This window comes from Diabrotica virgifera, chromosome 2 (assembly GCF_917563875.1).
Source record: "Diabrotica virgifera virgifera chromosome 2, PGI_DIABVI_V3a".
NCBI lineage: Eukaryota > Metazoa > Arthropoda > Insecta > Coleoptera > Chrysomelidae > Diabrotica > Diabrotica virgifera.
This window is the reverse complement of record NC_065444.1, coordinates 173,378,817-173,394,856: the sequence shown is the minus strand read 5'-3', so window position 1 is coordinate 173,394,856 and position 16,040 is coordinate 173,378,817. Positions and strand designations below refer to the sequence as shown.

General features: G+C 31.7%; 1 protein-coding gene across 3 annotated transcripts in view; it reads right to left on the bottom strand.

Moving 5' to 3' along the window:
* LOC126879716 (5-formyltetrahydrofolate cyclo-ligase) overlaps positions 1-16,040 on the bottom strand; it is a 91,882-nt gene that overhangs the window by 48,338 nt on the left and 27,504 nt on the right. For all 3 annotated transcript variants that reach the window (XM_050642925.1, XM_050642926.1, XM_050642924.1), the window contains exon 2: positions 7,952-8,078. In XM_050642925.1, the coding sequence (XP_050498882.1) occupies positions 7,952-8,078 (127 nt within the window). The remainder of the gene's footprint in view (positions 1-7,951; positions 8,079-16,040) is intronic.

Here is a 16,040-nt window from a genome sequence, read left to right as displayed (position 1 = left end):
ACCCCCGTATAATGCCATCTAAGCAAAAAAATTTTGTTACCGGAATAATAGCAATTGACATCAATACATGCACCTACAAACTCGTGCAAGAATCTTTAAAATCGAAGTACAAATAATAAAGTTATAGATTGTCAAACTTAATCAAAAATTTTGAGTGGCGGAATTTTGTGCCGGTGAGTGTATATATACATTTAGCCATATCTTCATTTTTTTTAAATAAGATTTTTTGCATCTGGTTTTGGTAATACTTCAGAAAAAATCACGCGTCGCCACTGTCGGGCTTACTGTGTGGTGTCGAGTCTTGGACTGTGAATAAAATCGATCTAAATCGCCTTGAGGTTCATGAGATGTGGTGCTATAGAAGAATTTTAAGAGTTTCTTGATAGGAGAAGAACAGAATGGCGTAGAAAGCTTGAGCAGGTCGAGGCCCTCTAGGGGCTGTAGCACCAAGATGATGATGATGATGAGAGGAGGATTCAAAAATCCACAATACTAGAACCTCTCAGCAAGACTACTGCGATTATAAAAAGCATCAAGAAGAGGAAGTTGGAGTATTTCTGACATGTAATGAGAGGTCCCAAATATAGGTTGCTACAAAATATTATGCAAGTGAGAATAGCAGGCAAACGCACTGCAGGACTAAGAAGAACTTCATGGTTGGTTAAGGTGGCAGTATTAAGATAGCTATGACAGTAACCACCTCTCTGAAAGGATATGGTACAGGAAGAAGAAAATAACAGCCCATCCCGAAAAAGAATTCTGCGTACGCCAGTGACGAGAAATTTTTTATTTTATTGCCCCCACCTTGCAAGGTTGCTAGATCCGCCGTTGGGTTTATAATTACATGGCCAATACATTGCAGGCAATATTCTAGGCAGTTGCCTAGGGCGACAAATTATGAGAGGGCGGCAAATATACAGTACAAAAAAATATTTGTATATAAAAAATGCAAGGTACATGTTTGAAGGGTGGCTACTAAACAATTGCCTAGGACGTCAATTGACCTAATGCGATCCTGCTGCAAACCATGGCTTTGAATATGCCATGCATGTCTCCTATTCCATGGTATTGTCTACCATTTCCAAACCAATGCAGAGCAATTTGTAATTGTTCCTGCTATTATTTCCTCTATTTTTATAGAATTTATTCGGAAAACTTCATTAACTCCATCAATGCATTCAAATTAAAATTTACTCTCTGACGAAATACACGTCTTGTCGTCCATGCCGTACTACCTAGGGTGACCAAATCATAAATCTGAAAAAACGGGACACATCCAAGGAACATTAGCGCACCTAGAGTTTTTCTCTGGGGTGGTTGGCTTGGTCATCGAATTTTTTTTGTATTGTTTGTGAAAGACAAGTAACATTTTCGTACTGTTCTTTATATATGTTTCAAATGACCTGGGGGAAAGGGGGTTTAAACCGCAAACACCTCCTAAGTGCGCCTCGGCCAAGAAAGGTTTAAGGCGATACCCAAAGAGGGAGGGGCGATTGAAACATGGTCTTTTAGCTAATTTGGGACCTATAAATCCTTTTCAATTTACCTTTGAATATGTAATTTACGTACGATCAAGACTGCGAAACAGACAGATCACAAAAAAACTCCGCCAGAATGACATGGATCAACAACCCGTCAGAATAAATAGAGAAGAATACAAAATAGCGGGAAACAGCCAACTCAACAAGTAAAATGAAGAAAAATGACTGGTTTAGCTGGAGGATATTGGAAAAGACAGAAAACCATAAAACAAAACAATTTTACAAAAAAGTCAGAGCAACAAAAAATATCCCCAGCATTAAAACAAAAGGAATGAAACCAAAAGGGAGAAACCGTATTTGAAGACAAACAGATCAGCAGAATATGGAAAGAATATTACGAAAAATGCTATTCAGTATGAAGAAAACACACTGCGATGAATAAGTAAGGCCGTACAAGATAACGACGATGTAGAAATTTATACAGAAGAAGTACAAAAACAAATATTAAAAATCTAGGAAAAGGAAAAGTAGCAGGAGAAGATGAAGTAGAAGTAGAATTAATAAAATACGAACGAAGAGAATTACATAAAGAAATAAACCAGCTAATACAACAAATATGGACAAAACAGACTACCAGACAATTGGAACAATTGGAACCTATATACAGGGTGAGTCATGAGGAACTGTACATACTCCTACCTCGGATAGAGGCTCCTATGGGGAATAACAAATGACCATTAAAAAGTGTCTGCTCCCATTGTTTAATAATATACAGGGCGAGTTTCGCATTTTGACAGAAATTTGTATTCGTCATAATTGTTGAACGGTCAGATCGATGTGTCTCTTATTTTGGTCAATCGTTATACTATTACCACCTAATCAACTGATTTATTCAAACTTGAAAAAAATCAGGTCCGGCTTCAAAAAAATTAATTCGTTTGGGTCTTAGAAAAAATTTCACCATGTATACGCTTTTTGAAAACTATAATATGAATTTTACAAATTAGACAAATAAGCAATTAAAATGACATATCTATTTTTTCCCCACACGATTACTTAATTTTTTATAAAAAAATCAAATTTGACTATGAATTAAAAGTTTGGTAAAGTGAACCATAGATTTAAAAAAAATAACTTTTATTACAAAAATTAATTTTTTTTTAACAAATATTTAATTTATATTACTACCCAATCACTTGATTTAATCAAACTAGAAAAAATCAGGCTCGGATATAAAAAATTATTTCGTTTTGGTCTTAGAAAAAATTTCACCCTGTATACGCTTTCTGAAATGTCTAATATGAATTTTAGAAATTAGACAAATAGACAATTAAAATGGCATATCTATTTTTTTCCCCACAGGATTACTTAATTTTTTATTAAAAAATCAAATATGTCAAAATCGGTATTTTAACCTAAAAATGAAAAAAAAATGAAATCACGCTACAACTCTGTTTAATATTTTTTTTCTGAAATTTTTACAGCACATATCTCTTATCATTGTGAAGACTATGAAAATTATTGTTGTAGACTTTCAGTCTTCTTCTCATAAAAGTTATGAATTTTTAAAAATGAAAGGTGCAGATTTGTTAATTGCAAAGTTAAATCGCAAAAATTAAGTGAAAAAATTTAAAAATCTATTTGATCACGCCTATGTTAGAGACTTTGATCACGTCTCTAAACTATAGAGTCCAAAGAGAAGTGTCATGGGTTTTAGATCTAGACGTGGTATAGAAAAAAAATGGTGAAGCTTTTAATTTTAAGAAAAACGTTGTTTACTTTTTTTTATTTTTATGGTAAAATTCCGATTTTAACAAATTTGATTTTTTAATAAAAAAATAAGTAATCGTGTGGGGAAAAAAATAAATACGCCATTTTTCTTTCACCAAACTTTTAATTATTTGTCTAATTTGTAAAATTCATATTAGAGTTTTCAAAAAGCGTATACAGGGTGAAATTGTTTCTAAGACTAAAATGAACTAATTTTTTAAATCCGGGCCTGATTTTTTCTAGTTTGTATAAATCAGTTGATTGGGTGGTAACATAAATTAAATATTTGTTCAAAAAGTTATTTTTTTTTAATGTATGGTTCACTTTACCAAACTTTTAATTCATAGTCAAATTTGATTATTTTATAAAAAATTAAGTAATCGTGTGGGGAAAAAATAAATATGTCATTTTAATTGATTATTTGTCTAATTTTTAAAATTCATAATATAGTTTTCAAAAAGCGTATACAGGGTGAAATTTTTTTTAAGGCCCAAACGAACTAATTTTTTTGAAGCCGGACCTGATTTTATTCTAGTTTGAATAAATCAGTTGATAAGGTGGTAATAGTGTAACGATTGACCAAAATAAGAGACACATCGATCTGGCCGTTCAAAAATTATGGTGAATACAAATTTCTGTCAAAATGCGAAACTCGCCCTGTATATTATTAAACAATGGGAGCAGACATTTTTTAATGGTCATTTGTTATTCCCCATAGGAGCCTCTATACGAGGTAGGAGTATGTACAGTTCCTCATGACTCACCCTGTATAAACAAGATCGGGAGAAGTGAATGCTTAATATTACGAGAATAACAGAACGGATTCAGACCAGGGAGGCCGACTATTAATTGAATACATACAGTGGAGCAAATAATTTAAAAATTGAAAGAGTACAACAGAGAAATGCACTTACCTAATATGTATTCGTAGATTTTAAAAACGCTTTTTATACAATCAATTGGAGGGAAATGATGGAGGAGCTACAGAGTGTTGGAATCCCAGAGAAATTAAGACATATGCTAACAGTGGGCCTAAAGAACACCAGAGCAAGGGTCAGTTTCAACGGAATAACTTCTAAGGATATCAATGTAAACAAAGGCGTGAAACAAGGTGATTATATCTCCCCGACACTATTTAATCTGATAGTAATCATAAGGAAGACAAACTTTGCAAACAAAAACATTATTACGGATCAACTTCAAATAAAAAATAACACTTATAAAAACAGTTGGAAAATTAGATAAGGAAGCGAAGAGAATAGGACTAGAGATAAACCAGCACAAAACAAAATACATGACGACAGGGAAGGATAACACAACAACTCAGAAATATCTAATAACACAGAACCATAAATTTGAAACTGTATCCACCTCTAAAACCCGGAAAAAAAGAACAGAGGAAACAATCCTGAAAGGCAGAAAACAGATGGAATTGATAGAAATCTGCTGAGAAGCAAGATTCTTAGTATATTATGAAGTCTATATAAGACCAATAAGATCTATTGATATAAGATGGAAATAATGATGATGAACAAGAAAGAGGAAGATAGCTTTATGAAATTTGAAATAAAAATAATGAGAACAATACTGGGCCACAATGTAACAAGAGAGGGAGAAATAAGAATGAAAACAAATTCCGAAATTGAAGAAAAATTAAAGAGAGAAAATAAAGTCACATACATAAAATCAACCCAACGCAAATACGGGACATTTAGGCGTCCCGAGAGACTTTTTCGGGACCCCGGGACAAATTGTTAAAAAACGGGACAATCCCGTTTTTACGGGACGTTTGGTCACCCTAGTACTACCACATTTCTTATGAGAAAATAGGACAGTGACAGGATATTGAGTTACTGTAATAAATGCTAGGAAAAAATGTCAACCTTTCATTTATTTATTTTTTATGAAACAAAACCTACCCACAATTATTGTAAAACAAACTTGATAAGGCTTATCACTTGTCACTTGTCACTGATAATCTACTCTTGATACTTTATGAAACACAATCTTGTCAAAAGTCTTTATTGGCACCGACAGGAATTGTCACTTTTATGAAACAGGCCCCAAGTCATAAAAAGGTGGAACAAACATAATGCAAATTTCAATTAATAGAACAAGATGGAATTATTTGTTGCAGACGAAATTATTACCAAAAAAATAATACTTTCGTGTTTTTTGTCATGTATTTCATATTTTGTCTTAATAAAATAGCCGTATTTTTTTAACGCGCCTGCCTGTCCGAAACTTAAAATTAAGTTTTGAAATATTGGTACAACTACTTATAGTCGGGGCGGCAAGTATACTAAATTTGCAGTTACTCGAGCATTATGGGGACCTATTGGGTTGTGAAGATTAGGTCCTAAAACCAAAAATAGTTAAATTAAGTTTTCCATTTTAGTGGGGACTTTCCATTTTTTAATTTAATTATCCATTTCCAACAATCGCTTTGTCCGATTATAGCGTCATCTATGCATAATTCGAAAAAACGTCTCGAATAAAAGTTACTTATTTTTACGAAAATATTTGCTTTTTTTTGTGAAACTTTGTGTTTCGCCCATTTTCTTGCGCCCCGCTGAAATCGTCAGATTTTTTAATTATTATGCACTGTTTTTAGTCCAAGTAATGAAGCTTAAAATAGGACAAAACCTCGCAATTTTTACAGAATGGATCGATTTGCTTGAAAATTTGAGAATAAGTAGTGGATAGTCCAAGGATCAAAATCGATATCATGCCGAAAGGCGCTTTTACCATGGGGGTGGTTGCCACCCCATCACGGGGGTGGAAATTTTTTATTATATTTTAATCGCAAAAGTTGGTAAAAAGTTCATTTTGAGCAAAAAATGTTCTATACATTTTTTGATAAAATTGATAGTTTTCGATTTATTCGCTATCGAAAGTGTTAGTTTTATATCGAAAAATCAGTGTTTTTAAGAAGATTTCTGCTAATAACTCCAAAAGTTTTCGTTTGATCAAAACAACTTTACTTACCAAAATGTACCTTTTGAAAAAATAAACAAAACCCTTTTTTTTAATTTTCTTTAAGACCAATAGTAATCGAGCTATACTTTATTGTATGTTGGCTCTTCTTCGTCAAATGCTAAATATTGTAGTTCCAAAGTCAAAAGACGGGAAAACTATGCATTTTTCGATTACAACTTATTCAAACTAATTTAAAGTACTTAAAAATATCTATCTCTAGAAATAAAAAAAGTCTCTAGCTTAAAAATTAAGTGACTTATAATGAAAAGAATGACAGTCCTCATTTTTTTCAGCGAAAAAGTGATCGCAAGAAACCCCCTAATCACCACCTAATTAAAAGTAATCATTAACCTTATTTGGTCATTTTTATTTAAATATTATTAATAGGTTTTAAAAGTATGACAGGCATAGAATGATTAGTTTTTAAAAAAATGGAGTTAAAAGCGAATAACAAATTTTTGTAGTTTGAAAAAAATGGCTTTTTCTTCAGAATAGCAAGATTAGCATTAGAGATACGAAAAAATGTTTAATTATGAAATTGTAGCTTATTTAAATCCCAAGAATCTGGTTTGCAAAAATTTTTTACGGCAAAAATTGAGTGAGTTATTGACAATTAAAACTTATAATAACATGCAAAAACCACCTTTGCCAACCCTTTCAAAGTCACCTCTTTTTGCGACTGAGGATTTTAAAAAGATTTAATATTAATAGACTTATAGATCTTGTAAAATCCTACAAAATTATGTTTTATCAAACTTTCTACTATAAAAAATAAAAAAAGTTACGGTTAAAAATCAATATATTTTTTTGAAAAAAAAAGGAGAAATCAAATTGGAAGCATTATAATGTAAGTTAGCTGTGTTTTTAGCCATTGGCCCTATCCATTCTTATTTACCTGTTATATTAATATATTCTAGAAGTTTGACTGGCTTAGAATGGTTAGTTTTTTAAAAACTGGAGGTAAAAGCGAATAACGAATTTGTGTAATTTGGTAAAAAATGCCATTTTCTTCAGAATAGAAAGATTAGCATCAGAGATACGAAAAAATGTTTCAATATAAAATTGTAGGTTATTTAATTCCCGAGAATTTGGTTTGAAAAAAATTTTTCTAAGGTAATAATTGAGTAAATCGTAAATGAGTACATATATCGAAAAACATTGATTTTTTCTATACAAAACTATTAATTTTATATAAGCGAATTCGCACTTTCGATAGCGAATAAATCGAAAACTATTAATTTTATCAAAAAAATGTATAGAACATTTTTTGCTTAGAATGAATGTTTTTATCAACCATTGCGATCAAAATATGATAAAAAATTTCCACCCCCGAGATGGGGTGGCAACCACCCCCATGGTAAAATCGCCTTTTGGCATGATATAGATTTTGATCCTTGGACTATCCCCTACTTATTCTCAAATTTTCAAGCAATTTAATCCATTCTGTAAAAATTGCGAGGTAAAAAGCTTCGGTTCCTGGCCTATTTGTATGTACTTAACTTACCTTATCTTAATCTGACGATTTCGAGTTTTTCTAAGGATAGATTTTTTCTCGGACCCCCTTTAACGAACTCTTCTGTATTAAGAATCCATATATGATAGGGGTAAATTTACACGGTACAAGGTTTCTCCCAACTGCTTTTCTGACGCGTTCAAGTAACTGCAAAAATCCCCGCTTGGGCTCCCCTACCATTATTATCTTATAAAAATATAATACTTACCTTTTCCTTTACTATTTGGGATTGTCTCTGTCTTTCTTGTGGAGTAAGTTGTCCTAATTTTCCTTCGATCTCTTTCCGCAAAGCTGTTTTTAACGCCTTTATGTCACTCCCCATTTTAGTTGCTAAACTACAGAAAACTAATATTGAACAATCACATGAACTTATTAAGAACTTAATATAAAATAGATTAGGCTTGGGCAATTAAAAATTCACTTGTTTGTGTTTATAAGTTAAATAATGTAAACAAACATATTATGGATAAGTCCACTATCATTTTATATTAGTCTTTTATTCATTAGTTTCTAATTGATAAATGCCAATCATTTCTTAGAATTTTAGACGTCAGTGGAGTGCTAGACTTTGTTAAATTATGTAAAATTATTATCACCAATGTCATTTAATTCATTGGAATTGCAGGATATATTTAGCCCATTATCATTTTATTTCGCTGAATGAGTATTCCATTTTCACCCATTCTACATTATAACGGTTTCACCATAAAAAATAGTGAAAACTTTCAATTATCCACGTCAGTCTGTCTGTCCGTACGTAATCACATCTTCTCCGTTATTATAGAAGATACAGAAAAAGAATAAGGTATCAAATAATAGTACTTGAATAGGGCAAGACAGTATAAGGGTAAATATACGGAGCTGTACCGTCGCTCCCGTTAGCGAAATCATTACGATTCAATTTTTTTGCACAAACGTACTCAAAAAGAGGTCCTTATGACAAATCCACAGGGTGCCAGGCGATGCCGTAGTCGAAATATTGTTTAAACAGTTTTTTTCAACAAATTCACAAAAATATTTTTTTTCTACGGCCGTGCTAAAAGAGCCACTTTCACGCACGCATTTCGTTTCCGAAAGTTGCACTTTCCCGCACGGCGTGCGTGAAAGTAAATTTTCCCGTACAGCGTGCGGGAAAGTAAAATACCTTGTAATATGGCATTATAATATATTATAATACATGCAATAAACTAATATTTAGATATTATTTACTAATTTATTTCAAATTTATCTTATTGTGTTCATGTTTTAATGAAATTAGCGCGATTATTTCATTCATAGGAGATTCTGACCAATAGAAAGCTACAAAAATCTGAATTAAATCGATAATTTTTGATAATCTCCCGTCGTTAAGTATATTACGTCAGATGCCCTTCGTTGCCACGAAAAAATATATTCAGTGACATTAATGACAATTAATGTTTTAAAAATTATAAAAGGATTGACTTTCAATCGTCAAATATTTATAAAAACTGTGTGTTTAATGGTACTTACATAAATAAATTACAATGAAATTTTGGTGTTGAACAGATTTATTCATGAAATAATCGCAACACATTGCACTCGATCTCTGAAATTAATATAGAATTTTTGCTCTCGTGACACTTTGACATAATTTCACTCGCCTTCGGCTCGTGATATTAAAACTGTCAAAGTGTCACTCGGGAAAAATTCAATAATTTCAGAGCTCTTGTGCAATTACTACTGATAATTCGATGAAATAAAATTGTTTTGACATAATATTTAAAAGTCAGATCAGTAGACAATTACAATGGTTTTGAATCATCGTCGTAAAACCAATATCGTCGTCGTGGTAACCCATTATATTCAAAGTTTGGTTTTGACAACCTTGTCAAAGAATTAATTTGTGTATTTTCACTTCTAAATAAAAATTGATATAACTCTATTTTTTGTGGCTTTTTTCCAAACTTACGGCCGTAGAAAAAATATTGTTCCTAACGCATGCGGAAAGTGTCTTCCCCGAACTCGACTGCTTGCCCGAACTCCGCTATCGCGTCGTCGGGTCAACGGCAGTCTCGTGCGTGAAAGTATCACTTTCCGCACTAGTTAGGAAAATAACTATTTCATTTCCATCAAATTTTTTTTTGATAACTTGGGTCGTTCTGAGCAAAAAAGGTTTCTTGTCATTTTTCTCTAACTTGACTGTTGTCGAGTTATACGCGATTTAAAATTTGAAAAATGCCAAAATAGGTTCAAAAGTTCAAGGCTTAATACTTAATACTGAATTAACTCAACTAAAAATTAGTATTAATTATTGTTAATTATTAAAAATAACAGCTTTGTCATAAAATAATGACAAAAATTTCTTCACGATCTTGAAGGGGGGTTTTAAACTTTGATTTGGTCACTTTCTGTCTTTCATATAGTCCAAGTAATAAAGCTTAAAATATGACAAAACTTCGCACTGTTTACAGAATGGATCGATTTGCTTGAAAATTTGAGGATAAGTAGAGGATAGTCCAAGGATCAAAATCTATATGATGCCGAAAGGAACTTTTACCATGGGGGTAGTTGCCACCCCATCTCAAGGGTGGAAATTTTTTATTATATTTTGACCCCAAAAGTTAATAAAAACATTCATTCTAAGCAAAAAAAATTCTATACATTTTTTACATAAAATCAACAGTTTTCGATTTATTCGCTAGGTATCGAAAGTGTTAGTTTTATATCGAAAAAGTCAATGTTTTTAATCAGTTTTCTGCTAATAACTCAAAAAGTTTTCGTTTTATCAAAACAACTTTACGTATCAAAAATGTACGCTTTGAAAAAATAAACAAAACAGATTTTGTTCATTTTCTTTAAGACCAATAGTAATCGAGTTATACTTTATCATGTTAGCTTATCTTCGTCAAATGCTAAATATTGTAGTTTCAAAGTCAAAAGACGGATAAACTATTTTCGAGGATAACTTGTTAAAACTAATTTAAATATTTAAAAATATATATCTCCAGAAATACAAAAAAAGTCTCTAGCTCAAAAATTAACTGACTTATAATGAAAAGAATGCCAGTCCCTATTTTTTTCAGCGAAAAAATGATCGTAAACAACGTCCTAATCACCACCCTAATTAAAATTAGTCATTTACCTTATTTCATCTTCTTTATTTGTATATTATTAATAGGTTTTAGAAGTTTGACCGGTTAAGAATGATTAGTTTAAAAAAATGGAGTTGAAAGCGAATAACGAACTTTTGTATGTAGTTTGGTAGAAAATGCTAATTTCTTCAGAATAGAAAGATTAGCATCAGAGATACGAAAAAATGTTTAAATATGAGATTGTAGCTTATTTAGTTCCCAAGAACATGGTTTGCAAAAATTTTTCCTGCGGCACAAATTGAGTGAGCTATTGACAATTAAAACTTGTAATAACATGCAGAAACCACCTTTACTAACCCTTTCAAAGTCACCTCTTTTAGGGACTGAGGTTTTTAAAAGGATTTAATATTAATAGATCTTGTGAAAATCTACAAAATTTTTTTTATCAAACTTTCTAAGAAAAACAATAAAAAAAGTTACGGACAAAAATCAATATACATATTTTGTCAATAGTTTTTAGTCATTGGCCTTATTCAGTCTTCTTTAGTTAGGTATAATTAACAGATTCTATAAGTTTGACTGGCTCAGAATTTATTATTAGTTATTAAAAAACTGGAGATAAAAGCGAATAACGAATTTTTGTAGTTTGGTAAAAAGTGCCATTTTCTTCAGAATAGAAAGATTAGTATCAGAGATACGAAAAAATGTTTAAATATGAAATTGTAGGCTATTTAATTTCCAAGAACTTGTTTGAAAAAATTTTTTCTACGGCAAAAATTGAGTGAATCGTAAATGAGTACCTATATCGAAAAACATTGGTTTCGATATAGGAAAAACTAACATTTTCGATAGCGGATAAATCGAAAACTATTAATTTTATCAAAAAAATGTATAGAACATTTTTTGCTTATAATGAACGTTTTTATAAACTTTTGCGGTCAAAATTTGCGGTCAAAAAATAAAATAAAAAAACTTTTGCGGTCAAATAAAAAATTTCCACCCCCGAGATGGGGTGGCAACTACCCCCATGGTAAAAGCGCTTTTCGGCATCATATAGATTTTGGTCCTTGAACTATCCACTACTTATTTTCAGATTTTCAAGCAAATCGATTCATTCTGTAAAAATTGCGAGGTGAAAAGCTTCGGTTCCTGGACTAAATAATAATTTTGTTCTACAATCACTTGATAAAGAAGACTTTTTCGCTTGTCAATGGCAACGAAAAGTTGACGTTTACTTAGTACCGTCACTTTATCGCTCTACAGCGTAAAGTTTGATTTTACGCTCGTCATTCGTAGCAATTGTACAACCATACAATACAAACACATTGAACATTCAAACTAAAAGATATAAAAGTAATGTTATGACATTATAATGACAGATATAAAATAGTTACAATAAAGTTAATGATTTAAAAATAGTTTTATTTTATTAAGTGATTGTAGAAAAAATGTTGTATGTATTACAAGCGCAAAGTGACATTATTGCTTACGAGTAATTACCGCTCTCCGTTACGCGTCGAGCGGGTACTCTTACTCTCAAGCAATAATGTATCACTTTTCGCTCTTAATACATAAATAACTATTAATCGAGTTATTGAGCCTTAAAAATGGCCGTTTTTTTGTATTTTTCACAAATTTTAAATCGCTTATAACTATTAACACTTTCGAACATTCAACATTTCGAACATTTCGAACAATCAATTTTAGAGAATAATTACAAGAGACCTTTTTTGAAAATTGATTTTTTGAATTTGTTTAAAAAAAATTGTTTAAACAATTTTTGGACCGCGGCATCTCCTGGCACCCTGCGGATTTGTTATAAGGATCTCTCTTTGAGTAAGTTTGTGCAAAAAGAACGAATCGTAATAATTTACCTAACGGGAGCGACGATACCTACAGCTTGGACTATAGCGCAAATTGTTAATAATTAAAAATAACAGCTTTGTAATCAAATTTTTTAAACTTTAATTTTATTACCTTATTATTTTCATAATATAATTTTTAATCGAGTTATTAAGCCTTAAAAATGGCTATTTTTGCATTTTTCAAATTTTAAATCGCGTATAACTCGACAACAATCAGTTTTAGAGAAAAATTACAAGAGACCTTTTTTGCACAGCATGACCCATATAATCTAAACAAAAACGAAGTGAAAAAATTGATTTTTTGAATTTCTTTAAAAAAATTTGTTTAAAAAATTTTTCGACCGCGGCATCTTCCGGCACCCTGCGGATTTGTTATAAGGACCTATTTTTGAGTAAGTTTGTGCAAAAAAAAAACGAATCATAATAATTTACCTAACGGGGGCGACGATACCTACAGCTTGGACTATAGGGCAATTTATAATCAATTTTAGGGAAAAATGACAAGAGACCTTTCTTGCTCAGAATGACCCAAGTTATCTAAAAAAAATTGTTTGAAATGAAAAAATTGTTTTTGTGAATTTGTTTAACAAAAATTGTTTAAACAATTTTTCGACCACGGCACCGTCTGGCACCCTGTAGATTTGTTACAAGGACCTCTTTTTGCGTAAGTTTTTTTTGTGCAAAAAAATCGAGTCGGAATAATTTCGCTAACGGGGGCGACGGTAAATCCCCGTCTAAAATGATTGCAGTTGGGACCTTCGATTCTGGAGTTACAACCGGAAGTGACACATAATTAATATTTAATTTCAATATACAGGGTGTTTGGTAAAGAATGGGCCATAGCTTAACCTCAGATTCCTGAGGTTAAAATAGGCCGATTTAAGCTAACTTACCTTAGTACAAAGTTTATAATAACCGAGATACAGGGTGTCAAAGTTAAACTTTTTTTTTATTTAATATTGAATATTATCGGACAGGTAGGAGGTAACAACATGAAATTTGGTATGTGGTGGTTTTTTGGGTCGAGAAAACTAAATTCCCTACCAAAAATTATGTATTGCCCAGAGGGCGCCACATACGCCTTTCAGCACTCATTTATTACGATCAATTTTTGTTATCCCTCACTCTGTATAATTTTGACATTAAAATTTTTATTCTCCTATTAGTTCTACTTAAAAAAGGTATACTTCTTTCATCTCCCTAAACTCGACCGTTTTCGAGATAAACGGATTTTATATCTGCGATACACCATCATTTTTAGCATATCATTGTAGTGACACCCGAAATAGTATATTAAGTATGGAGAACGGTAAGGGTTTTATACCGATCGAAGACAATTGTTTGGTGGAGGAGCGGAGCGACGACTCCAATTATTGTCTGAGATCGGTTATCCTTAACGTTCGACATGCTTATAACGTTTTTTGCACGATTGATACCATTATAAATTATAAAATTAAACATTTTCGTCATATTGACTAGTTTCATTCATTTTATCAAGATAGATACTTTGGTTGTTAGGTAGTAACTAGGGTGCATAACAACAATGGAGAATTGAGTTTTTATTTAGTTGTCAATAATTTTAAGTACAATTTTGATTATTATAAATTAAAGTATGAGCGAAAGTGAATTTGAAGAAATTGAACAGGCTTGGAAAGTTCCGCAATTATTCCCGAAAAATCCAAAATCCGTTATCAAAATACCTACCAAAGTTTTAAAAAATGGTGCGAAGGCAAGAATTTAAGAATCGAAGAAAAGACTCTATTGGCATATTTCGTTCAAAGACATGTAGTTAAAAGCTCCTGGAAGCCTCTGAGCAGAATATTCAATGATTAAATACACCGTTTTTCTTTATGATGGCATTGATATTTCCAAGTTTTCAACTTTGATCGCGTATTTGAAGAGAAAAAATGTTGGATACTACTAATGTATGCGATTCTGCAGGAGTTTCTGTTAGAAGTGAAACATAGCCCAAACAAGTGGGATTTCATTAAATAATTTAACAAATTGTACCATAAGTTTCAATATTAATAAATAATTCGTTAGTTTTCTTTATTCTTTCAAAAAATAAATTAAAATTAAGAAATTTTTTAACTCGACGGTAAGTGAATTACTTACCGTCGAGTTGGACTACTTACCGTCGAGTTGGATTACTAACCGTCGAGTTGCTAGTAAATGTCACCTACTGACGTAAAATCTGTCACGGTAAACAGTCAAAAATGATCAATCGTGCAAAAAATAACTTAAAACCATAAAATTATCCAAAAATGTATCGCAAATTTCTTCAAATTGAATTTGCGATGCAATGACATAAATTTGAGAACTGGCACAATTATTATGGTTTTAAGTTATTTTTCGGGTGGAACTACAATGATATTATGCTAAAAATGATGGTGTATCGCAGATTTAAAATGCGTTTATCTCGAAAACGGTTGAGTTAAGGGAGATGAAAGAAGTATACCTTTAAGTAAAACTAATAGGAGAACAGAAATTTTAATGTCAAAATTATACAGAGTGAGGGATAAAAAAAATTGAACGTAATAAATGATTGCTGAAAGGCGTATGTGGCGCCCTCTGGGCAATACATAATTTTTGGTAGGGAATTTAATTTTCTCGACCCAAAAAACCCCCACACACCAAATTTCATATTGTTATCTCATACCTGTCAGGAAATATTCAATAATAAATAAAAAAAAAAGTTTAACTTTAACACCCTGTATCTCGGTTATTATAAACTTTGTACTAAGGTAAGTTAGCTTAAATCGGCCTGTTTTAACCTCAGGAACCTGAGGTTAAGCTATGGCCCATTCTTTACCAAACACCCTGTATGTATGATATATCATTCGACCTGTCTTGAAAAGAAGAAACCGAATATGTACTTCCGGTTTTGATATCACTTCCGGTTAAAAAGTTGTGACCGGAAGTTTTCCAAAAATATCTCAAAACTTGACATTTGATAATAATATATCAATGAACGCGTATTGACAATACGAAAGACGAGTTCAAATATTTAGTTGTTTTAATTTCACTACTGGTTAAATCTTTTGAACACGGCTTTATTTATACAGTGCGGTGGAATAAGTGTTGCCCCTCCCTGTTAACTTGTTTATTTTAAGAATATAAGCAAAACGCTCGGACAGGTCGATTTTTAAACTAACCATAGTATATTATACCATTAACGTTTCGAACTTTACGCGAATCCTCTTCAGGTGACAGCCATAACTTTGATTTTTTTAAATAGGAAAGTACATCATGTGACACCTCATTTAAAAGCTCTTAAAATACTGATTTCAAAAATGTATAATACTTTAATCCTGTTTGAGAGCGTAGGTGTAAAATTTTGGTCGAATTCTTTCGAATCCTGAAAAAACTAATAAATATT